The 27266-nt window shown below is 35.0% G+C and overlaps 1 protein-coding gene across 3 annotated transcripts in view; it reads left to right on the top strand.

The window, feature by feature from the left end:
* Window positions 1–26860, top strand: part of REEP3 (receptor accessory protein 3) — a 92653-nt gene extending 65793 nt beyond the window's left edge. For 2 of the 3 annotated variants that reach the window (XM_079136403.1, XM_079136404.1), the window contains 7 exons: window positions 4364–4440; window positions 5107–5205; window positions 5927–6047; window positions 6238–6351; window positions 17487–17634; window positions 24150–24295; window positions 24876–26860. In XM_079136403.1, the coding sequence (XP_078992529.1) occupies window positions 4364–4440; window positions 5107–5205; window positions 5927–6047; window positions 6238–6351; window positions 17487–17634; window positions 24150–24295; window positions 24876–24932 (762 nt within the window). In that variant the 3' untranslated portion in view covers window positions 24933–26860. The remainder of the gene's footprint in view (window positions 1–4363; window positions 4441–5106; window positions 5206–5926; window positions 6048–6237; window positions 6352–17486; window positions 17635–24149; window positions 24296–24875) is intronic. The other variant, XM_079136405.1, reaches the window with a different exon arrangement.
* Window positions 26861–27266: the final 406 nt, after the last annotated feature.

Below are 27266 nucleotides of genomic sequence, written 5' to 3'. Positions count from 1 at the left end.
CACTACCATGCTTCTGTGTGTCATTTGTTGTCCTAGACCTCTCATTGCAAGCCCTTGCTCTAACACAGATGAGGGTGTCATTGATCCCAGAATCTGTTCCATCTCTTCCCCAGGCCACTCCCTTTCCCACTCATGCCAAGCCTTAACACTGTAAAGGTCTTGGTCCTCAACCATGAGCTACTTCAACCCTCCTCCCAACATAGTAAGAGAACTCTTACTTTCCCTTTATCCCAGGGATGAGATTTCTGGCTTCTTCCTCATAAAGATAATGCTAGTAACCTTTTTCCCCAGTAACTTTAAAAAGTAGGTTGTGATTTCTTAAAGTCACCTGTTAAATTACTCACTTTAATTGGCTTACCATTTTAATAGCAATTATTTCTATGGTGTTTGATCAGCCTTCATACCCATAGGTTTTCCATCATTGAATCCAACTATCCCTGGATTAAACAAAAATTTTTAATTGTGTCTGTTCTGAACATGTACAAACTTACAGACTTTTTTCTTGTCACTCTTCTCTAAATAATACAGTGTAACAACTATTTACATTATATTCACATTGTGTTAAATATTACAAGTAATCTAGAGGTTATTTAAGTATATGAGTAATTGCACAGATTATATGCAAACACTGTACCATTGTATATAGCAGACTTCAGCACCTGCAGATTTTGAACATGGAACATATACAGAGGAATGACGACATCCATAAGATGTGGTTGTTTTCCTACCAGTTTTTTACATTAATATTGCATTTTGTTATTGGTGCTCTCATTCGATCTTACAAATATTTTCTTTATCTTCACATGTCTAATTATAATTTTGCGACTTGCTTTCTTTTTCTGATCATCTGTTATTTCTTTTGGGCAAAATCTTAAAACAGGGGGCTGTGTGACCTTGAGGTATAGTTCTAATAAAATCCCAACCAAATCTGTTAATGAAAATGTGAAACAATATATTTTCAAGGTCAATAACTTTTCTTTGTGGTTGTTCCCATGAATAACACATGCTCATTGAATTACATTGAATTATTTTATAGGTTCAACAATATTTAAGGTTTGTTATTTCTGATGAGGAAAATGAAAAAAAACCTAGGGACAGATCGTTAGAAATTTATTCATTAAAGACAAATTTAAACTTCTTGTTTATATAAAATCATATTTTATACCGTAGGAAAATGTCCAAAATGCCCAACTGATTGAATGGTTTGTTGGTTTGTGGTTGTTTTGTTTTGTTTTGTTTTGTTTAACTAAAAAGGCAATGCTTATCCTTTTTCTTCTTTTTCTCCTTTTTAAAAAAAATGTTGACATTGCTAGGCTGTGAGTGGTGGCAAATGCCTGTAATCTCAGTGACTCAGGAGGCTAGGGTAGGAGGATCACAAGTTCATGCCCAGCCTCAGCAACTTCAGGAGACCCCTCTCAAAAAATAAAAAGGGGTGAGGGTGTAGCCTGATGATAGATCACTTCTGGGTTCAATCCCCAGTACAACACACACACACCCACAAAACTGATTTTATTAAACAGTTAAAACCTCTCATGAGGTTTTCCCAAACCCACAAATTTATAAATAATCCTGTTAGTAAGTTTTCCTCATACTGTTAGGATCTTGACTCATACTGGGAGCTAGAACATCTAAGAACAGCAGAACATTTTTTTCACAGATATATGTTCTATTTTTTAGAGATAACCATTGTATATATTATTTGTGAGTTTTAAAATTAACTGATGACTGCATTTGAAAACTGAAGCACTTGTACTTCTGAAAACTTTGTGACAGGTCAACAGCTATTCATTCAGGGAATATCAGCTAGTGACTACTCTCTGTACAGTTCCTTTCACCTCTACTCAGCTCCATTGATAGGTAAATTGTAACTGGAGTTATAAAAATGGAGTATTATTTATTGTTATCCCTTGGGAAGATCACAACCATAATGATGGTTGTGAAATAATGAAAATGTAAATAATGAAAACTAGCAACCTTGCCTTAAATACTTTTATTTTTCTGAGTTTTGCAAACCTCATAGAAGAGCCAAATTTAATTTAAATTTTTGGAGAGGTAATAATGTTGACACTGAAATTCTTGTGCTAATATAGGAGAGGAAGAAAACCAGGAATTCCTAGATAACTCAGAACATTGATCTGGTGGCAGTCACTTATTTAAAAAGATGCATTGCTGGGCACAGTGGCACACACATGTAATCAGCCCCAGTTGCTGGGGTGACTGAGGTAGGAGGATTGCAAGTAAGGCCAGCCTGGGCAATGTAGTGAGACCCTGACTCAAGAAAGTAAAAAAGGACTAGGGATATAACTCAGAGATAAAGCACCCCTGGGTTCAATACTCAAACCGCACCCAAAAAAAAAAAAAAAAAGTTCAGGCTTCCAGGTGCACTCCGCCTTCTTCAGCCATTTCCTAGGTCCCTGACCAAGAGCAACTTATTTATTTTGGACCTCAGTAAAAAGAGGGGAGTTAGCCATGTTATTTGTTTTCAGACTCTACCCTCAGGGAGCACTAGTGTTTCTTGGAAACTCTTCAAGACTCCTAGGGTAGGTTGAATGGGACACCCAACCAGAAAATTTGATTACTTCCAAGGTTCCCTTCCAGCTCTATAAAAGTGCATTGTTCTGTTTGTATCCATTTTTTCTTCATTTCTTTTTTGAGAAAAGGCATGTAGCAAATCAGGATAAAAGATTATGAGTTCAGTTGAGAGTTAAAAGTACTTAGTATTTGGTTTTGGAAGGGCTAAGTGAATGAACTCGGAGGAGCATCACTTCCCCGTTAAGGGTGGAGTAGGAGGAAAAAAAAGACAACATACAGAGGTACTCAAAGGATTTCAGCCCTGGAAGAAAATCCTCATCCTTGGACAGAAGCTTGGAACTGGTAGCAGTGGGAGATTGAAAAGAAGTCATGAAAAGTAAAAAAAATATTTGGCCTTTTTTTTTTTATTTGCAATAATCTCATAAATCAATTTCCACATATTGCAGATATAAAAAATGTACCCTATTATTTGCTTTGGCCAATTTTTTAAGCTTTCAGAATTCTCAATAAATTAAAGCACATTGGGCAAATTGGTATTGTCGTATTTCACAATCCGATTGCTTCAACAATTATTCATGGCTATTATTAATTGATTTGTCTATATAAATAGAAAACTATAAAAACTACTTGAGTTATAATCTGATACTATCCATGAAATATGCAAACAAACTTATCTATAAACTAAATAGTTAGACCAATGTTCTAGCTGCTTATAATGGCCTGATTTTTACTTACTTTTTTTTTGTCACTGATTAGGATGAGAACAAGGGGAAGTAATGGTTATCCTTGGCCCCACACTCAATAATTCTTCAATTTTCTCTATAAACGGTTTAATTGGTTAACCAATTCCAGAATCACATAGCCAATGGATTCAAACCTTAAGCAAGTCATTTTGACTCTTAGCCATCATTGTCTACTCTAAGATGGAAATAATTACATTTCCTACTTCATAATGTTGTAGGGTTAAATAAATTAGTAATACATTATGTACTTAGCAGTCCGTAGTTCATGGTTGACATGCGCATTGCATATTTGCTATTATTGAGCAGGAGAGCAGAGATTAGTAAAACTTGAACCATCATGGGAGATGAGGAAAGTCTAATGAGGTAGAGGAAAAGGTATCAATTTAGGGGAACATGTTCCAGAAAAATTAATCTGATAGCAGTCTATGAAAAGGATTGGTACCAAGTGACACCAGAGTGCCAAGGACAGTTAAGATGCTCTAGTCCAAGCAAGGGATGAAAATGTCCTGAACTACCATGTGAATTGGATTGGAAGATATATGCAAGTTCAGACTTTTATGAGGGCAAGAAGAAGAAGAAAACACCCTTAAACTCTCAAACTGAGTGACGGGCATTATGGATGTTTCATTAATACAAATAATAATCCTTCAAAACAATTTCTGTATTTTGAGAAACAAGGAATGCCAAGTTTTAGAGACTAATGAAGATTAAAGGTGGTTATATCACATTTTACTATATTATTTATGCAATAAATAGCCAATAATCTTCATTAAGAAATGTGTAGATAACATCTTTAAAGAATTTTCCTCCAGTTAAGAAAATATTTCCTATTTATCCAGTTCTTTGATTTAGATTCCTATATTGTATCAGACCTCAGAGATTTGTTATTCTTTGATTGTGGTATCCCAAGATTGTTGATGTAATGATCTAAGGAACTCAAACATAAAATCTGGTGAAAAGTAGACCATCACCTTCTGCATTTGAACCCAACATACTATATCTCTAGAAATGCACATATATTTATGTAGAATTTCTCAGTTGTGAATAATTTTAGTCCATTGTTTGATTAGTATTTTTATTATTTCCAGGTTCGCTGGATGATGTACTGGATTGTTTTTGCCCTCTACACTGTGATTGAAACAATAGCAGATCAAACAGTTGCTTGGTAAGTTCTACTATAAGTTCTAATACAGACTTATTTTCAGGTGTCCAGAATTTTTATCCTGCTCTTGCTGTTAACTAAGTGAATTTGATCAAGTTGCTTCATATCCAACATCTCATTTTCTTCATCTGCTTTCTCCATGAAAACATCACTTTCCACTCCTCAAATAAAGGATCATTCTGTTCCCAAGAATTCCAGGGAAATCAAGAAGCTTGGTCTGATGCAGGCTATTTATTTTAAAAGATGCTGCTCAGTGGTAGAGTGCTTGCCTAGCATGTGCAAGGTCCTGGGTTCAACCCCCAGTACTGGAAAAAAAAAAAAGTGTAGAAAAAGCTTAACGTGAGTATTGAAAGTTTACACATTCCTTGGTTGCACTGAGGCAGACATGCTTTGTTGACTGCACAGTAGTGACTCCTCATTGTCACCTATTTGTTTGCATGCATACCAGAAGAACCCAGACTTGTTCGGTTTATCATATGTCTTACTCCTCATGGACCACAAGATGCTGGTCCTCTCATGATAGATTAGTTTACCCTCTAAGTGTGGCTAAAAACCCACCATGAAGCAGGTTAGAACAACAGACATATTTCTTCCCCAAGCTGCCTGAGGGCATATGGTTGGCTGCAGTTTTGATAGTTCAGCTGAGTTTTAAGTGTCTTCTCATTTTAGGACCAAGGCTGAAGAAGCATCTGTTCCCATGGTGGAAGGCAAAAGCTTAAAGCAAGAGGTTGAGGACCTTGGGGTGAGAAAGTCAAAGGGTATTGGAAGGTTCTGTTTGCATTTGACTTATGTCACATTCCCATTCTGTTGGCCAAAGCATGTCATCTGGCTAAACCCACCATCATTGGTTGGGGAAGCATACTCAGTCTACAGGAAAGGCACTAGAAAATCATGTGGGAGAAGGCATGGATGTTAACCAGAATTCCCAGTCTACTACCTGGGGATGATTTCTTTCCCCCTTCAGTTGCAAGTGGAATATTACATTTCTGGCCAGATAGACTGGAGAGGAAATTTTCTTGAGAAAGATCAAGAGATGTGTATATGAGGTCAACATTGTACACTTGGAGCATATATAGCTGATGTTTGGAGGTATGTCATTTACTTCTGTGGCAACTTAGCTCCACAGAATGGGTATATGTTACTACCATGGCTGAATGGCAGAGGAGGCTGTTAATGCCTTCTCTTGACAGCTTCATTCAGTTTGGCAGGTTACCTGTGCTTGCTTCAAAGGAAGAATATCGTACTAGAAGTTGTGACCCTCTGAGGGCATCAGTGCTCTCTGGTCAACTCATTTGCAGTTTAATGAGATGAATTTGTCAGTTCGGCAATCTGTCAATTCATTTGTCATTAGTGTGCCCCTGATCACACTACGTTTTAAATGTAAAAACTTAACATAGAGACCAAACTTTTAAAAAGTGTTTTTGTGTTTTCCACATTGTAGTTCCCCCCATACCCACTGGAAGTATTTTTTTTGCTTTTTTCTTGTTAGGTTTCCTTTGTACTATGAACTGAAGATTGCTTTTGTCATATGGCTGCTCTCTCCCTATACCAAAGGAGCAAGTTTAATATATAGAAAATTCCTTCATCCACTTCTTTCTTCAAAGGAAAGGGTAAGATATATAAATTATCTCCATAAGTCATTTTTAGAAATGTATATCAACACAAATGTATATCAACAGCTTTATGCTGTAAAATTGGTAAAACTGGTACATGGTAAAGAAGAAGTCCTAGTTTTGGGTTTCTTAACAATATTTCTAGGTAAAATTAACATCTGTGGTTACTTTGTTTTTGTTTTCCCAGGAGATTGATGATTATATTGTACAAGCAAAGGAAAGAGGCTATGAGACCATGGTAAACTTTGGACGGCAAGGTCTAAACTTAGCAGCTACTGCAGCTGTCACTGCAGCAGTGAAGGTAATTTTTCATTTACCTTTTAATCCAGTGTCACATTAAGTCAAGAGATAAAGAAAGATGGCCCTTTTTTTTTTTCAAATCATTATAAAATTGGCAGAATTTTGCTTTGTGTTTTTCTAATACTGGAAAGAACACATAGATAATTTTAAAGATAATTTAACATTGTTTCTGTTTGCTATTTTGAAATTCTTAATTGATTACCAAATAAGAGACAGTTAATTTTAAAAAATACCTTAAAATGTCATTTTTGTCATAATTTTTCCACTTTATAACCTTAAGAAAAGATGACCATTCTTCTTTCTCTGTCTTTGGTGTCTCTCTCTCTCTCTCTCTCTCTCTCCTCTCTCATCTCTCTCTCTCTCTCGATGGCAATATCTGGGTAGGATTTCTGGCTTACTTCTGCACCTCTACTTCAATCAATTTGAGGTAACTGATTATTCAAAATAAGGCATGAAAAAATTCTGTTCTTAAAACTTGAAATTTTACTTAGCCAATTACTAATGTCATTTGCTGTGTTTGCAAGCCAAGTTATCAAATGAATGCCTTCTGTGAATATTTGCATTATGCCTTTTGGATTTCTTTGCATGTAGTAATTGGTGTGGTTTATTTTAAATACTGTAGAGTAAGTGATTTTAATGTGTGGTATATGGAAAGAAAATAGGCTTCATATCCAGAAAATGCTGTGTGCGACTTGCTAAAGTAACCATAGACAATTTACCTAATTTCTGTGTTCATAAGTTGCTTATTGTATAAAATGGGGTAATAAGCCTATCTGTGAGAGTGTATATAAAAGTACAGTGCTTTCTTGCACAGGGGATCCCAGTAAACATTGATATCACATGTCTATCTCACTTCAAGTTAAAATTTGAGTTTACTGCTAGTAAGTCTAATTGAGAATAAATGGTATTCTGCTTTCAAGTCAGGCTCCTTTAGTTATCTTAAATACAAACAACAATGCTATGGAAAGAAGTATTCTAGTTACATGGTGATTTTTATATCATTGCAGTGTCAAAGGGATGTAATAAGAGGGTGCTTTCACTTTTCAAAGGAATCTTTGTGGGGGCTGGGGATATAGCTCAGTTGGTATAGTGCTTGCCTTACAAGCACAAGGCCCTGGGTTCAATCCCCACCACTGCAAAAAAAAAAAAAAAAAAAAGAATCTTTGACTCAAGAATCAAAATCAGTATAATCAACAGGATGAAAATTTCAAATTTTATACCTATCAGTGTGTTGGGGTAAGGATTAAGTGGAAGTTTATCAACTATGCAGCATTATATATATAATACACTGTATAAAAATAATCTTTAATAAATTACTATTAATTATAGTACAGTAGTAGATTTTAGTATAGTTTTTAGGTTATTTGGCATTTAAGGTCTTTTTCTTTTATTAAGATACATTAATAAATCATCATTAAAATAGCAAAAGTTTCAGCTTAAAGGACTATTTTCATTTTTAGAAGTTCAGTTGTTTAGTTTCTTGTTTAATGAAAATGCATTCCTGATTTCCATATCTGCTTAAAAAGTCATCCAGGAAATCCAACATTCAACAACTAGGAATTTTAAAATGAGAAAACAGACACTTTTTTCAGTAATCCCAGCTATTCAGCAGGCTGAAGCAGGAGGATCTCAAGTTTGAGACCAGCGTGGGCAACTTGGCAAGCCCTGTCTCAAGATCTAAAGTAAAAAAAGACGAGGGGACTGGTATTGTGGCCCAGTGGTAGAGCACTTGCCTAGCATGTGTGGGGCACTGGATTCAATTCTCAGCATGGCATATAAATAAAAGAATAAAAATAAATATCTATCAACATCTAAAAAATATTTTCTAACAAAAGGGATGTAGCTCAGTGATAGAGCACCCTTGAGTTCAATCCCCAGTACCATCCAAAAAAAAAAAAAAAAATTATATCACATTCAAATTATCTAAATGCAGAATGGCATTCAATTTTTATTTATTTATTTATTTATTTAATTTTGTGCTGGGGGTTGAACCCAGCTCCTTGTACATTCGAGGCAAGCACTCTACTATCTGAGCTGTTTCCCCAACCAGCATTAAATTTCTAAATGGTGACATTATAAGCTTGAAGACAGAATGGTACCATCCATGATACCATCACGATATTCACTCTCAAGTTCTGTAATGGTCAAACTCAGTCATATATGAGTTTAATGTAATTTTTTTTAACTCTACACATACAGAGACACATAATTTACCTATTACTCCTTTGTCAGGGCAGATATGATTTGTTAAAGACAGAATAATCCTCAAAAAGCAAACCCGTGAGCTCTAGGAAACAGGTTAATAGAAGGGAGATGACAAAACACCCAAGAGGAAACTTAGAAGCAAGTCCAAAGTGCAAACAGCCAGTATTGGATGTGATGGATGAAAGGTGCAGGGTAGAGTGTGAAGCTGAGAGAATCTAATAGGATTAATACTGCTTAGGGATGTTACTCAAATATGTCAGAATGCATGCTGCCACCAGAGCACTCACTGTTTACAGACAGCTGGTATCTGTGCAACTGCACATCAACCCTGAGCACCAGAAAAAGTGTATTGAGGCAATGTAAAAAGGGAGAGTACAACAAATGAGCACCAACAAAGGAAGGCATAATCATCAATTCAGAGGAAAAAGTTACATAAGAAGGAAAATAATAATAATGGAGCCTGACTTAGCCCAGCAGTGAATAGCATTTGCATTAATAAGAATAATGAGAATACAAACTAAGGATTTAACAAATGTGATTTTGTTGTATTGGGAAGATGAAGGAAGGAGAAAGGGAAGTGGAAAAGAACTAAAATCTTCATCTATCATAATGGGAAAACAGGGTTTGAAATAGCCAGGATGAAGGGGAGAAGGGAACTAAGAAATTGTTGCTGTTCATTTGTTATGAAACTTAGCATTGTTTGACCTTACACACTAAGTATGTATATTTATTTACATCCAAATGAAGGTGTTTTCTGATTTTTTTATATTTAAAAGCATCCTTTAACATGCTTCTATGGATAAAAACTGAAAAATTTCAACCTGAAAAATTGTTTAGAAAACAGACATTTTCAGACATCATTATGCTAAAGATAGAAGCAAATCCCTTTTTTTTTTTTTTTTTTTTTTTACCTACTTTAACATATAAGTATAGTCTAATCTGCTGTTCTGTGAGTCACCTTTGTACACACTGATTTGCTGGGGTACTTACTTTATTTTTATGTACATTCACTACTACTATACCCTCTGTGTGGGGAATCAGCAACTCCCATCATATTATTTCATTCTTATTCCCTCCTCATTTGTATATTTTTATTGTTGTTGTTGTTTTGATTTTTTTTAGTTGTAGCTGGACACAATACCTTTAATTAATTTATTTATTTTTATGTGAGGATCGGATCTAGTGCCTCACCCTGGCCAGGCAAGCACTCTACCACTGAGCCACAACCCCAACCCATCTTCATTTGTTTTTATTTCATACTTTGCCTCCATCAATATTTAGCATCCTACTTATCATTTATTTAACATCTGTTTATTGAACACCTACTACAAGCTAGATGCCAAGGATGGACAGTGAATAAGACAGATAACAGTCCCTGCCCTCACAAGTTACTGTCTACCTATAGCTAATGTCTGTATTCACTAACTGAAAATTTCATCCCATCTTTTGTGGCTCAGACCCTACCCATTACCCTCCATTATTAAACAGTATCTCACAGACTTTTCTGTAAGAATACTATGAAAGTAATCCTATATCTATTTTTTTGAGTTTTCTTATTTCTTCCTTGATTTTATTTATATATTTATCACCTTAAAGTTACCTCTCCATCCCCAAAGGCAGAAAGCAGAGAGCATAAAAATCACCTAAGTTACTATTGCAAAACAAATTGAAACACATATCCCATAACTGAAATTTATTTTGAAACTGTCCCAACTTGTTCATGATGTCCTGACTCTTTTCTTTTTTAATTTTTTTTCTTAGTTCTGGATGGACCTTTATTAATTTATTTATTTATATGTGGTGCTGAGGATCGAACCCAGTGCCTCACCTGTGCTAGGCAAGTGTTCTACCACTGAACCACAACCCCAGCCCCTGATTCTTTTATCAACAAGATAAAAGAATGTGTTTTGGAGTTGCAGGGGTAACTTTCACCATTACCATGATGACACAGGAATATTAGAGACTCCTACCTGGCGTCATTAAGAAAGTCACTAAGAATGGGTGGGTGGCTTACACCTATAATCCCAGCCACTAAGGATGCTGAGGCAGGAGGATCACAAGTTTCAGGGAGACTGGACAACTTAGTGAGACCCTGTCTTCAAATAAAAGTAAAAAAGGATTGGGGGTATAACTCGGAGGTAGAGCTTCCTTGGGTTCAATATTTTTTTATTTTAAGACTGGGTTTCACTATATTGCCCAGACTGGCTTCTGCCTCACACCTGAGTTTATAGGCATGCACTACCACACCTGGCTACTATGCTTATTTTAAAGTAACCAAAATTAGTTTAATCTCTGGAACTATCATAAAAAAGCATTATCATAGAAGTATCACAAAACTAGAAACCTCATACTCACAAGTAAATTGAGAGTGAAATAAATCGGTGAACTCTATGGAGAAACTACAAGAAAGTCAACGGTAATGACTTGAGAATTATTTTAAGTTTTTACAATATATAGTTTTAAGAAAATATCTTCCAGGCTAAAGATTTTTAGACTCTTGATGTGACTTTTGAAGAGCAGTAATACCCCTCACTAGGTTTCCCAGTTTGAACCACCTGAGCATGTTAAATATGAATATAGGAATCCAATCAGAACATTTATTACACTATAAAGCAATTTTCTGAAAATGTTACTCAGTTCTATGACCTCATTACCAGGCATCTGTTCCCAAGGTCAGCATACAGTTTATTTTGGCTGAGCAAAGCATAAATATATGAAGGACCTTCAAGGATTTTGCTGAGGATGTTCAACATTTCATAGCTTTTCACATGAGAAATGCAGGTGGCTTTTGTACAGATGAGCAACATTACTGACGAATGAAGGACAGATGAAGAAAAGTGCTCTTGGTCATATTAACTTTCTCTGAATTTCCTCTGGCAGCCTCTTGGTGAATTCTTTAGCAAACATAAAAAGTCAATTATCACAGAAATTAGAGCTTCACTGGTAAAATTGCTGAAATCTGATTGACTTAAACATTCATGATTAGGTCAAAAATTCTGACATGTTGCTCTCTGTTTTAATGGCTTTCTGTTTGTGAAAGGATTTGAGATTATCCAGCTACTTAATACCATCCCCTTAAAAAGACACTATTTGTACAGACAGTGAAAAAGAAAGGTCATACTATTTTTCCCTGACATCTAGGGAATCAGGTTGGTATAATTAACACTGAATTCTAGAGCAGTCAAGTTAATCTGGATTTTTGTTGTCGTTCTGATTTTGCCACTAATTAGCCTTAAGATTTTAAGCAAATTATTCACATTGTTCTCCCTAAGTATTAATTTTCTCATCTATAAAATTAACCTAACTTGTGAAGCCCCTTACTTCTCTAAACACTGGTTCGCAGCTGGAGGCCATTTATGCCCAACCACTGAGAGACATTTTAGGTTGTGACAACTGAGAAGGGGCTGTTTGTTCCTGGTGTCTAGTGAGTAGATGCCAGGGATATGATGAGTCCAAAAAAATAAATAAATAAAAGGACATTTAAATATATATAGGTACTTTTGGGGTAATTTTTAATTCCATTTCAAATTTGTCTCTATGTTACAGACATGCTTCAATAAATACACGGCTTTAATCTTAAAAACACTTAAAATATACTATTCACCCAATGCAAATGCAGTCAGTTCATCCTGAGTTTGATCAGATTTGTTGTTGACTATCCATAGGGAAAAGAGATTTCCCTAAAAATTGGGAATTAACCTTATCTGCAACTATAATGTAAGAATGTCAAGAATCAACAAGAAATATAGCTGAATAGCTATACATTATCAAATGGAATAATAAGAATTAGTCTGTAAAAGAATGTTTTATGCTCATAAGAAAGCATTAGTAATTACATATTTTCAAATTCTTAAAAAATGTGAAGAGAATAGGTTGAAGTTTTTATTCAAAGGTGCTGATAAGCACAATAAATTCTCCTTGCTTAACCCAAAATGTACATCATTTTAATGTGATATTTTAACCACTAAAAGAAGTATTTAGGCAAAGGCAAAATTATTTGAGTGTAAAGGAGTTAGAATTAGCTGGGTATGGTGGCACACACCTGTAATCCTAGTGACTCCTAGGTTCAATCCTCAGTACCAAAAAAGAAAAAGTTAGAATTGGTTATATACACAAGGTATTTTTTTGTAGATACCAAACAGGTACTTCAATACTTGAGTAGATATTCAGATGTTCTAATGCCCTTGGATATAAATGACTTTGGGTGGTGCCAGGTCAGGGAGCTGCTTCTCAGCTAAAAAATCCTTTCTAGAGCTTGAGTATTTTAGGTCTGGATCTCTATCATGTTCTCATTTTCTTGTTTTTTAGGTTCTGGGCATTGAAATCAGGGCCTCGTGCATACTTGGCAAGCTCTGATGAGGATGTACAACTGAGCTACATCCCCAGCCCTTTTTATTTTAATTTGAGACAGGAACTTGCTAAATTTTAAATGCCCAGGTTAGCCTCAAATTTGTGGTCCTCTTGTCTCACTCTCCTCAGTAGCTGAGATTATAGGCATGCACCATCACACTGACTCATTTTCTTAAATGTATGTGTGAGCCTGTCCAAATCCAGACCCTAAAACTTGAGCCACCTGAAGTTCAGAAGTTTTTCTAAAACTTAATGTCTCAGTGTAAATAAGTCTAATGCTTTGACTTTTTCATTCTTATTATACTCTTTCTGTTATTTTCTCTGATTTTTTTAGGATCACTTTTTAAAAACAATGTGCTTACAATTCAGCAGAGAATAGGATCTAAAGTACCCAGATATAGAACTGCCTTGTGGATGGTCACCCCCTTCTTCCTGACTGACTCCGATTTCTGTGTCTGTACATACTTCCCTCCCCTGTGAGACTAGAACCTTCCTCCCTCCCATATATGTGTGTGTGTGTGTGTGTGTGTGTGTGTGTGTGTGTGTGTGTGTTTGTATTTATGTACTTACATACATTCTCTTCCTTTTTTTTTTTTTTTTTTTTTTTTTTGGTACTGGGGATCAAATCAAGCAAGAGCTGTACAGCCGAGCCACAGCCCATCCCTCCTTACCTTTCATATACTTTTAAAAGACTTAATGTATAAATCAAAAAGAATAAAATAGATAAACAAGATTCTACTAATTTAACTAAAACTGCAATGCTTTTTAAAGTTGTTATTGACCAGTGACTATAATGGTTTATCTGTACCCTCAAAATCTACTGTTTCTTTTTTTTTTTTTTTTTTTTTTTTCAATGAGAGGAATAAAGGATTAGATACAGAAAACATGAATGAAATAGCAGAAAGAATTGTCAACCAGGGACAGTGGCATATGCCTATAATCCCAGCTACTTGGGAGGCTGAGGTAGAAGGATTTTAAGTTCAAAGCCAACTTGGGCAACTCAACAAGGCTATCTCAAAATGAAATAAAAAGGGCTGGAGCTATAGCTCAGAGGTAGGACTCTTTCCTACCGTGCACAAGGCCTTGGGTTTAATCCCTAGTGTCACAAGAAGAAAAAAAAAGTTAAAAACAAAAAAAGTCACCCATCCCATATGCCTAAGGAGGATACTGTTTTCTTTTTTGTATATATTTCTTATAACTATTCTCATACTTGCAACCATTTTGCCCATGTGATTTAGAATTACAGAGTAGAGAAAAATTATTTCCACTTAACATCATATAGGAAAATAATTTCTTCATTAATGAATTTTTTGATGAAGGTATAAAAACTGAAGATTGGAATTTAGATGGAATTATTTTGTGATTACACCTATCCTTTAAATTGGTCATTGAATGCATATAATGTATATCATGTTTTTTGCTGTTTAGCTTTTTTGTTTTGTTTTTTCTATAGGAAATGGTACCCAGGGGCACTTAACCACTGAGTGACATACCGGGCCCTTTTTTTATTTTTTACTTTGAGAAAGGGTCTCACTAAGTTGCTTAGGGCCTCGCTAAGTTGCTGAGGCTGGCTTTAAAACTTTTGATCCTTCCTCCAAATTGCTGGAATTACAGGTGTGCGCCACCGGACCCAGCCGTATGTTTTTGAAAATCATAATACATTATATTTTTCTGTTTCCATATAAGTTCTCTTCTGGGTCCATAAAATATACATATTATATATGTGGTGGCAAATCCAGTTTTCCCAATTGATAATAGCTGTGAAAGTATTGGGCTTCCTCAAAGAAGACTTACATCCCTTTTTGCTTTTTCCTAGTACCTGGCCTCCCTCGAAGGGTATTGATAACAATAGTGTTGGTTTACTCAAGAACCAAAATAGAATCCAGGCAATAAATAGACACCACCCCCATCCTCCAGATATCTCCGAGTTGAGCCTTTTCCACTCTTAATCTAAACCCTAAGCAAGTCCCTGCGTATTGTGTCATCTACCCATGGAGATGCCTATGACCTTGCCTGTAGTTTGCTCCTGAATTTCTGCTTATAAACTTTAGTGTTCACATTAAAACGTGCTGCTATCTAGGGAGAACTCTTTAGCAGTCAAGAGTAAATGAAAGAAAAGGAGGCATAAAAAGAGTGTTTAGTTCTCTTACTATATGCTCAATATCAGAACCATATCAGATGCAGTAGGAGAAGAAAAACAGTGTAAAATTTGTCCTCTGTTTTCCTAAAATTTTGCTCTGGAGGCAAATATACATAGTACAACAATGGAAATAACAATAGTGTATGAGTTTATTTGTGATCTAGGTTCTAAGATATTTGTTGATTATAGATTCCAAAGTTTGTGGATGATATAATTATTAAGCTGACTGACTCAATGACACTTTCACTCCTTTGTATTAAAAAATGTACTTTCTTGAGTGGAAAGGTTTGGTAATTAAAGCCAGCCTTGGAAATTGCACCTCAGTTAGGTAGAGGATATCATAGTATGTTTAGTCAGCTTTCTGTCACTGTAACAAAATATCTGAGATAATCAACTTAAAAATAGAAGAGGTTTTATTTTGCTTCAGAGTTTTGGAGGTTTTAGTCCACAACTGGTTGACCCTGTTGCTTGGGCTTGGCAAGGCAGCATATCATGGAAGAGCAAGGTACTTACCTCATAGTGCTGGGAAGCAAAATCTAGAAAAGAAAGGGACAGGGATCTCCATATCCCCCTCAAGGGCACACCCCCACCATGACCTATCCTTTTCCCACTAAGTCCACCTCTTAAAGACTCAACCACCTCCTAACAGTACCATCACTGGCGACCAAGCAAATGACATGTGGGGCTTTAAGGGATGTTTAAGAGCCATACTATAACACATGGACATGCATGCCATTTGTCATGTGAGGGTGGCAGCTAGGTAAAAAATTGCTGAGAAAGGGCACAGAAATACAAAGGTGGGATAAAGAAAATAACTGTTCTGAAAAAACAAGGTACCTATTTCAGATGAGCACTGGTCACTTCCTTGTAGTGTCTCTGAAGTATGCTGTCGACCATCTGTTTAATAATTATGATATCTGATAAAGAGGAAGCAAGTACAGTGAATCAAACCATGATAAAAATATTTTTAAATGTATAAAATTCAATTATTTTGTGGAAAAATAGATCCCTTGGTAATTCTTTATCATGATTTTTTAAATATGGTAGAAAGGGACTGAGGTTGTGGCTCAGAGGTAGAGCACTTGTCTAGCATGTGTGAGACACTGGATTTGATCCTCAGCACCACATAAAAATAAATAGATAAAGGTATATTGTCCATCAACAACTAAAAAAAAAGGGGGTAGAAATACAAAGCTCAAGTAGGGTATGTAAATGGGGTTTCATTTTGACATAGTATGGTATCAGTAACCCAAAGTTATGAATCAAGACTAATGAATCAAGACCTTTTCTTAAGGATAAAATACAAGTTAGTAGTAGCACCCAAATGTATGTAGCACCTTTGACTTTGAAATTTAGAGCTGAACCATGAGTTTCTATGGTAACATTCTAACCAGAAGCAATCATAAATTCACATGTGTGAAAAGAAGAAATAATAAGTGTAAAAAGCCTTCAGAAGAATATTTTTAATCTAGCTATAAATAAGAAATGAGTCATCTATATACTGTGCAAATTTAAAGTAGGTAAATTTAGAAATTATTTTCTCTTCACAAAACTTTATAATTTGGGGGGGCGTACTTATATATGAAAAGTTCAGAAAATGTACCTTTCAAACTGTACAATGAGGGAAATCATTGAATTCTCTGCAGCGATGGAAATGTTCTCTATCTACATAGTCCAATACTGTATCTATTAGCCACATTTAACTATTGAGCATTTGGAATGTGACTAGTGCAGTTAAGGAATGAATTTTTATTTTAAGTTATTTATATTTAAATATCCCACCTGTGTGTAGTGTCTTTCATATTATTATGGCAAAATAAAGTCAAATCGTATAGTAGTAACTATGTCTTAACAGATAGTAAATTCATTAAGTAAATATCATTATATATCCAAATTTCTTTGGCTCTTAAATTTTCCTGCCTTGTTCTAAGTAGAGCTAGTACCACAATTGGCTTAGCTTTAAAACAGTGTCTTTAGTTTGAAAAGATCCCCTAAATCATAAACTTTATGCCCCAAAGTGGTAATTTTGGTGTTATTAACCCAGAGTACTGAATCAAGGATGCTCTTTTCTCTGAAAGTGATCTCATCACACATTGTTTTGCACTTTAAAGTTAAATACAGTCCTGAAATGTTTGGGGCGACATGTACTAATGCTACAACTTGCTTTGAAAGGCATAAAAAATGAAGTGGATTGACAGTTGATATGTGATATAGCAAATACTAAAATGTAAATAATATGTGGTGCTCATTACACAAATCCCTCAACTTTCATTCTGAATTTGATAATAAAATGTTCAAGGATGTTGTTAATATAACAAAATGTTACTGTGTTTCATAATAAAAATTTAATATTTAAAATGTTAAATGCAAGCATACTAGATAGTTTATAAAGTTTTTTTTTTTTTTTTTTTTTCCTGGATCTATCACTTCTCTATTAATAGAGCCAAGGAGCAATAACTGAACGTTTAAGAAGTTTCAGTATGCATGATTTAACAGCCATACAAGGTGATGAGCCTGTGGGACAAAGACCATATCAGCCTTTACCAGATGCAAAAAAGAAAAGCAAACCAACCCCCAGTGAATCAGCAGGTGTGTTATTTGTTGTAATATATGGTCCTTTCATAATTGGGCTTGTGGGTCAAGATGGGTACTAAATTAGTATCATAACTGTCAGAATTTGGGTAAAATTTACTTTTAAGCTTTTATTTTTTAGTTTGATAATTAACTATACCTCATTTTATTCAAACTTCTCCAAATAAGGTTTTTACTTTACTGTGGAAATCATTCAGCTTAGAAAATAGCAGTAGCTTCTTCTGCTACCATGAATTTTTTAGAAGCTGTGAGTGTGGTTACCTCCTCACCAGCCAGTGCTAGTTCTGACTTGTGATCAATACTCCAACTATGTACTGACATCTAAGAATGGTACTTGTTAAGCACACTGTCCTGTAAGTGCTGCGGACAAGCAAGGATGTTGACTCACAAGATAAAAAGTTAAACCTGATGAGGAAAGATGACTTACTTTGAAAATAGGATTACTCCAGTGAAAAATACATTGAAATTCCATCTTTTAGGAGCTAACTTGTAGGCATACTGTCTGTAACATGAGCATGTTACAGTTGCTCTATTCTGTAGCTATAATAAAGTATTATGATCTTAGAGGCATTCACATAAATAAGACATAGTTCCTTCAACATTTTGTCATTCATAAGAAAATTTTGTTTTAAGGCAAGGCTGAGAACTGAGGTCTTCCATACATTTCCTATTGAAGTGTTAAGTCTATAAGGTACAGAACTATTTAATTTTTCTTTCAGAAAGTAAAAGTTTTCTTTTGAAGGAGATTGAAAATTATTCTTAAAACCAATTTGAAAAATAAAATAACAGTCCCTCCTTATAAAGGAAAAATAAGGAATTTTCTTCCAAGTTCTCACAGGAATGAATACCTTGACAAAGTTGGTGGCTGTTATCTAAAAGGTAGTAATCAAGCATTGGCCATTGATTAAGGTAGCAATGCCTTTTAGCAGAAGAAACCATTGAACTTGGAGCCATTAACCTAAGTATTAATACATTAATAATAAAAACATAGCTCTGAACAGACATTTCTTAATATGCATTTTAAATTAGTTATTTTGATTTTGATTATGGGTTCTACTCTATCTGTAGACTACATATTTGAGTTATCAGCAATTTAATCATATTTTAGAATAGGTTAAGAATTGTATTCCAATTATCTAGATGAAAATGGGATTATATATGAAAATCCTAACATATTTATGATATTCATCTGTTAAATTTAAAATGGTGTGACTAAATTTTTTTTCTTTGCAGTACTGGGTGCTCTATCATTGAACTACATTTCCAGCCATTTTTGTTTTTTATTTTGAGACAGGATCTCATTAAGTTGCCCAGGCTGGCCTCAAACTCGCATTATCCTCCTGCCTCAGCCTCCTGAATTGCTGGGATTACAGGAGTGTACCACCTCACATGCACTGTGTGACTAAAATATTTTAAGATACTGAGGTGCTATTTAGTTCTTTTGTTACATTTTAAACCATGAAATTAAAATAACATAAGATATATGAAAATAACTAATGACATTAAGATAATTGCTAGACTTAGAAACTGAAGTAGAAATTGAAGTTATAACTTTGCCTCAAACCTAAGATTAAGATTTAAATATAAGAAGCCATATAGTAGGAAATTCCTGTGTATAATTTTATTCACTTAGATGGGTAAACTTTCTTAAGCCTCACATCAAAATCAATAAACATAACAGCAAAGTTTGAGGGATTTTTCTACCTTTAAAAAGAAAAAAATATATATATATACATACATATGTATATATATACATATATATACAGACATGTGTGTGTGTGTGTGTGTGTATATATTTATATATATATATGGGGGAAACACACCAAAAAAGAAAAAAGACCACAAACTGTCAGAAATATTCCTATTATACTTTACAGGCAAAGGGTTCATATACATATATGAAAGTGTGTGTGTGTGTGTGTGTGTGTGTGTGTTGGGTGAGCACTGAGGAACCCCCAGATGGGCTTTACCACTGAGCTTGATCCCCAGTCCTTTTAATTTTTTATTTGAGACAGTCTTGCTAAATTGCTTAGGGCCTCACTAAATTGCTGAGACTGGTCTCAACTTGGGATCCTCCTGCCTCAGCCTTCTGAGTCACTCAGATTACAGGCATGTGTCACCACACCCAGGGGTAGTTCAGATTTCTGACAATCCAGGAACAATTACAAACCAATTATTACTAGTTCTACAAAAAGTACAACTGACCAACAAATACATGAAACAGATTTTCAGTTTCAGATAGTAAATATTATTTATTTGTTAGAAGTATTTAATTTAAATAATACTATTTTAATTAAAATAGTAATAATAGTATAATAATAGTAATTTTTGCTCTTTGCATTGGAGGAAAATGCTTTTAATTAACATTGCTTCATGTTGGTAACTGTTCCAACCATCTGTTGCTGCTTAACAAACCACCTCAAAACAGTGGCTCCAGACAATCACACTCACTGCATACACAGGGTGAATGGACTCAGCAAAGCAGTTTTTGTTCAGGGTCTCATGCAGCTGTGGTCAAAGAGCAGCTGAGGCTGGAGTCGTCATCTCTAGTAAGAGGCAAACAGCTGTTTCTGTGTTTTCTCTCGTGATCTCTGAGCATAGTTAGACTCACCTGGCAGCAAAAGTTTCCAGAATCAGGGTCCCAAGAGAAGAAGGTGGCAAGAAGTCCTTCAGTGTGACTTCCACCACATTTTTGGTAGCTGTTTGTTGAGGTAGATACAAAGACCTGTGGGATTTAAGAGATGGGAAGAAGAATGTCAGAATTCATGAGTATTTTTTAAATCACCACAGAAAATGTGTTGAGATGCAAATGCTCTTGTGCATGCTGTATGAATTTAAAATGGAATAATCTTTTTGGATGACAATCTGGCAGTAATCATCAAAATAAATTCCGTTTAACTCAGCAAGAAACTTCGAGGAATACGTCATAAGGAAATAATCAGACAAAATGTTCAAAGATGTATGTATGAGAATGTGCATCTCAGACGGGGGATGTGGCCCACTGGTAGAGAGCTTGCCTTCCATGCCTGGCCCTGGGTTCTGTGCCAACACTGACAAAAGAAAGAAAGAAACTTCATCTCATTTAAAATAACAAATATTGGAAGACTGTGGATATAGCTTAGTGGTAGAGTGCTTGCCTAAGCATGTGCAAGGCCCTGGGTTCAAGGCCTCAGTACTGCCCCCCAAAAAATTAAACAACAAATATTAGAACAAGTCAAATTTGTTGACAATATCTTATAGAAAAAGTATTAAGCAAAAAGGTAGTTTATTAGCCATGAAAAATAATAATGTCAGTATATAGTTACTGATATGAAAACATATCCAGATTGTGAGGAAAATATTAACAAAACAGTATGTGTTATAATGCTATACTATGGAGACACAATAGTTAGATGATGAAATGGATTAATGTGTATACTGTTTTTGTGAAGTGCATATACATAAAAGAAAATGTGGAAGGGTATTACTAAAATATTAGCAGTCTTTAGCTCTGAGTATTGGGATTTTTAGTGATTTTTTTTAAGTAAATCTTAAAATCAAAAAGCAAGCATTACTCTTATTTTGAAAAATATTTAAGATACTCATTTTTGAGTTTTAAGCTAACTAGTAAATGTATATTTTAATCAAGTATTTGACTTAATATCTTCCCTCTCTTCTTTTGGATTGATTTAATAAATTACTAAATTAAACTTGTCAGTTTCACCTCCTAATAGATCCTGAATTACACTACTTTTTGTGTCCTCACTCCTGCAACTTTTTCAATTCTGACCTGCCTGCTTAGGCTCCCTATTTTCAATCTTATTCCATTTTTGATTCATTCTCCAAAGTACAAGTAGAATTTTTTTTTTTTTTTTTTTGGTGGTGCTGGGGATCGAACCCAGGGCCTTGTGCTTGCAAGGCAAGCACTCTACCCACTGAGCTATCTTCCCAGCCCCACAAGTAGAATTTGTTTTACACAACCCAGAGATCATGTTAGTCTTCTGAATAAAGTATTTCAGTGCCCCTCCCCAACCCAATTTCTCTTTGGTGAAGTCCAGACTTGAAAGCATGGTGTATTAGCTCCCAACCTTATTCTCCCACTCCATCATGCCCTAGCTATGTGGAATCATGAGCCCTTCAGGATTTAGCTTAGCCACTATCACCTACAAGATCTTCTCTTGAACCCATCTAAGTGAACCCAAGCTGAGTGAATTCTTCTTACTGTATGCTCCCCTGGCACCTTGTCCTTATTGTCTTTTTATAGCACTTATTACAGTATTATAATACCATTTGATCCTGTTTCCCCTGTTGGACTATAAGGTTCTTGAGGGGAGAAAAATCTGTGTCTTTTCATCATTGTATCCCCATACTTTAGTACATGACTCATACATAATAGAATTTAAACAATACTGTGGAATAACAAGTCAAACCATCACTTTTCCTGAGAATGTAATTAGAAAATCTGTAAGATTTTTTTTTTTAGCTGAAATTAGAAAAGAAGGAAAGTATAAGTTGTATAATCAGCTTTTGAATGAAATTCCAATCCTGATCAGACAAAATGAGAGGCAGTTAAAATGGCAAGGACTTATTTATTGAACTGTAGTTATATGCCACATCTGCGACTTTAGAGAACTTTCTGGCTCTCCTTGACTGCCTATTTTGTGTTTTACCATACTGGAATCAGAAATATTATGTAGGCAACAGCAGTAGAAAAATAATCTAGATTGGGAATGTAACTCAGTGACCAAAGTATTTGTCTAGTTTGTGGGAGGCTCAGAGTTCTATCCTCAGTGCCTCAGTAATAAATAATCTAGAGATGACAACCTTAAAGCAAAAATTTTTCTGGTTTGTTTTCCTCAGTTATAGAGGTATAATTTTAAGTAAATATTTTGCAAATTAAAGAAAAGGGGAAAATGAAGACATTTAGAATTAACTACAAAGTCAACTTTTCCTTTGTTTATATATGTGCAATTTTTCTCATTTCCTACTGCATCAGGAACATTCTCCCAGGCCTGTGACCCCATGCCCTGACCTGGCCACACTGGCCTCTTTGTGTTTCTTCCGAGCAGTCGAACTCCTCTGCTGCCCTAGCCCTGTGCTTGTACAGTGTCTTCTCCCCAGAACACTTTTTTTTTTTTTTAAATACTGCAGGAAAAGATAGATCTTGGCCTATATGACAACTGATTCTGCTTTCAACTCTTCCTTAATTTTTAACCTAGATGTCTAGCAGCATAAAATCATACTTGTCTAATATACAGTTAAAGTAGTTTATGTAATTATGAGAGTGAAAAACATTCACAACTCTTTGAGGTTTACTTAGTGAGTTCAAATTATGTATAGTTTTCTTCACATGCAAGGAGTCTATCCCTTGCCTCCTCCTGATCCTGGAAACCCTTCTACTTTTTCCTCACCTGATGATTTAAATATGTATGCTTCTTATCTTTATTAAAGAAGAATTTGAAACTTCACAGGGCTTTATAACCCCAGCCCTGTCTTTATAATCTACCCACCCAGTGGTCTGGCTGCCTTAGATTGGCCCTTGTCTTGTTCTCTCCAGGACCCTCAGACCTTGGCTCTCAAAACAGGGTCCATTAGCATAAACATCACCTGCGGACTTGTTAGAGATACAGCTCTCAATTCCACCCCAGGCCTGTTGAATCTCAAGCAATCTGTATTGATGAATCTCCTGGTATCTCTTAACATGTGCTAAAATTTGAGACCCTGTGCTTCAGGGATGATAAAGTTCTTGTTCCTGAGCCCCAGCCTCAGGATGCTCTTAAACTTCTTCACAATAACCGACCTGATTATCTGGATGTTTGCATGTGGGCTAATAGATAAAAGTCTTTATAGCTACAATAACAGCCTGTTAGTACACCCACTCGCTCTCTCACTGACCTTCCTGATGCTGGCTGTTTTCTCTAACATCTGTCATTGTAGCCTGTGGTGTTTCTAAATACTGTTGCCTGTCTGGCTGGATTTTATCTCAGTGCAACAGGATTGGTCTAATCTCCCCATCACCTGTCCCCATTGAACTTACCTTGCCAAAAGTTCCCTTTGGGTCTTTCTTGGTTCACCTTACTATTGCCAGTCTTAACAAATGATATTATTTGGAGTGAGGGAACTTTAACTGCTAACAGTCAAAGGCACACATGACAAACTGAAACACACAAATGCTTGAGTTTTTCAGAATTTATGAAAAAGAGAAAAGATGAGAAGAGATTTCACAGTATATCTCATTACATTCTCTGATTGTTTAACAGGACAAATGTGTCACTGCTCAAAAATAATTTTAAAAATGTGTAGTAAAAAGAATGGTCAGGGAAAGCTTCCTAGAGGAAGTGAGTTATGATCTTCATCTAGAATAGTGCAGGGGTCAAAGATTAATAGCAAGGGGCACAGAGCACATTTCAAATGAGAGAGAAGAGGAACTGGGCAAATGCAAAATATGCAGAGAATTGCCAGCCCACAGGTGAAGAGCCAAAGCTGAGTGATGTCTTTTTACCAAAACATGCTGTTTTTGACAACTCCTTTAGCTTATGGAATTCCACTGAAAGATGGAGGTGAGAAGACAGATGAAGAAGGGGATGGGCCATATTCAGATGATGAGATGTTAACACACAAAGGACTTCGAAGATCACAAAGCATGAAATCTGTGAAAACCAGCAAAGGCCGCAAGGAGGTTAGTCAAGTGTAGAGTTGTTTTTCTAATGATTGGTGTTCGGGGATTTCCCTGCTGCATTATCATTTAGTGTATTAATGATCCATAAATGAAGGATTGAAATGATAGAGTAGCAGTTATATTTTAAATTCTCTGAAAATGTTTTTTTTCTGGGAATTTTGAAAATGGTAAATGCCTAGTCTTCCACTCCAAGTAGAAAATGGTATTCCTACATAGCAAATCATATGGTTATCATAAATAGCCAGTGTTAACCTTGTGCTACTAAAAAAAAATTAACTACGTTTTGCTTTTAACCAACCCTACATGGTGAATAAATAGTAAAAGTTTACCCATAATGTTTTCTTTAAGCCCAAAAAGCAGTGTCAAATCAATATTCATTGACATTATACTAAACAAAACATAAATAATAACTGTCGATGTTTTATGAGTATATAAGGAGTACTGTTTTATACATGCTTACAAGATAATTTATTCTTTGTATCAGAAAGTTTAAAAATTCCTGTGATTATGAACTGTTAAATCCTGTATCATTTTTTTAAAGTAATCAATCAAATTCTTAATAACACATTTCTCTCTTCAGGTGCGGTATGGTTCACTAAAATATAAAGTGAAGAAGAGACCACAGGTGTATTTTTAGTCATCTATTCTTCAGATATCCCAAACAATACTAATACATCAACTTCATTTTCTAATATGATATATTTGGGATTTGCATATTAAAATAGTTCTTAAAATTGTGATGGTGATAGGAATTACTTTCATGAATTTAAATGACTTCATTTCTTTAACAATTCCTTTCAAATATTGACTTCTAAAGGTAGTTATGCAAGTCCTTTTAATATACAAAAATCAAAATTATTTAAAAAAAGTATTTTATCCATTTTCATATTCATCAGTGACATTGAATGCCTGGGATATAAGATGAAACACAGACCCACAGTATACTTGAAAAGAGTCTTTATGGTTCAGGACACATTAGCTTTTGTGGTGTTACGTTGTGTTTACCTCTATCTATGTGATCTCTATCACATGAGGATAGTAAATAAATAGGCCTCTGAATAGGCAGTAACATAACAAGGACATAATGTAAGATAATAAGGTATATTTTATATATTCCTTTAATTTTTACTTTTATAATACTTTCTCATTTTTTCACCATTAACTGAAATTTTTTGAAAAAACCGTTTGAAAACCAGGTATCCACATAGCACTTTCCTGACTAGTTTTGCACACTTGAGAAAAATGTTTACTTATTTTACAACTGTACATTGACTTTAAATTTTGTTGACACTGTATGCTTGTTTGTCTTATTCTGACATGGCAAATTTATACCTTGAAATACATCATCTCCTTTCCTGTGGGTTTCATTTTTTAAATTCATTGGATTTATAGTATAAAAAAGTATAGCTAACTATTCAATTATAACTATTTTAATTACTTCCTTTATAAACGAGAAGTTATTTTATTAAACATTAACCAGTTTTCATAATTAGCTGTACAGTATAGTTGAACTTAGTATGTTTTTGTCAACACCAATTACATTTTCAGCTTTTAAAAATGGTAGCTTTTATGAAATAGAGTTGGAGATCAGTGTAGTGCTTAGGTCTCTTCTGATTCACAAAATTATCCATCAGCCAATCCATTCACAACCTTGGCATTGATATGTGCTGCTGGTTTATAAATCTGGCATTGACTTAAATCATTTGAATATTTTTCTGACTGAGATAATTCCCTGAAGAGGAGTACAGATAGAAATTCAGACACCATTAATCCTGCATATGGAAAATTATTTTTAAAAATTTTTTAATCCAAGAGATTTGGAGATTAAACTATGAGGCTTTTTAAGGTTGCACTACTAAGTATGTATTGTGAAGCCTAAGTCAGTATATTTTTGGTGATGGTTTTAGTGATCAATAATCCAACTTGTACAAGCTAATTTATTTGACCATTTTGCTTATTTGCTCAAAAGAAAACACAAGGGGAGAGATTTGTGAGATCATTGATCTTTCTTCCTTTTAAGAAAGGAAGCCAGTTGGTGATGTATATTCAGGACCTCCTCAGAGTATTAGCCAAGAATGGAATGTTTACTCAGGAGTGTAATTCATGTTGCATCCATACTAGGCTTTAGTATGTTCTTGATTATTTCACATTCTTGATACATAACACCGAATAAAACTTCATTCATTTTGTTTCTCCCAAAATTCAACTCTGAATATCTCCATCTACTTTACCTTGACTAATTTTTAGCCTCCTGGTTTCTGGAAGGACTTTAATTCCTTTTCAAAATTCCTATGAATTCTAATTATACTGGACTTCTCAATATAAATGCTATACCGTGCTTGTTTTTCCTAGGCAGAGGCAATTTCATTGTAAATTGCCAGATACGGTCAAATAAATGACTTTGTATCAAGAACATTATCTGTGGGAGTTGATTGGCACCGTCTAACCTTTTTCAAATCTAATCTCAGTATTACACCTATCCTGGTGGTAGAGCACATGCTTAACATGTGCAAGGCATTTGGGTTAAATCCCCAGCACCAAAAAAAAAAAAAAAAAAAAAAAGAACAATAACAACAAAAAACACCTTTAGTTAACACATACTATTTTAAATTGAATTATTTATCTTGTAGAATCAAAATGCTTCATCAAAGATACCTGTCTCAACTAACGAAGGTTCTTCTGTTTAATTATACTCCTTCACAATCCTTTCTCTGATATATTTCTACTGCTGATGTCTTATACATAGTTGATATCTTTTTTTTTCTTCTATCACTTTCTTTCTCTTCATTTTACATTTCTTAAATTGTAGTCTCTGTCACCTTAATGTGTTTTAGCATCCCCTTTTTGATCTTTGTGAAATCTCTACCCATTCCCCTACCTCCCACCCCCGCTTTTAAGTCTACTGATTTTAAAAAATGTAAATTTGTCCAGAGACCACAGTGCCTTGCTTTTCCCTTACTGTCCCTTGAGG

This window comes from Sciurus vulgaris (assembly GCF_902686455.1).
Source record: "Sciurus vulgaris genome assembly, chromosome: 4".
Classification (NCBI taxonomy): domain Eukaryota; kingdom Metazoa; phylum Chordata; class Mammalia; order Rodentia; family Sciuridae; genus Sciurus; species Sciurus vulgaris.
The sequence above is the reverse complement of the archived record's forward strand: the minus strand, read 5'-3'. Positions and strand labels throughout refer to the sequence as shown.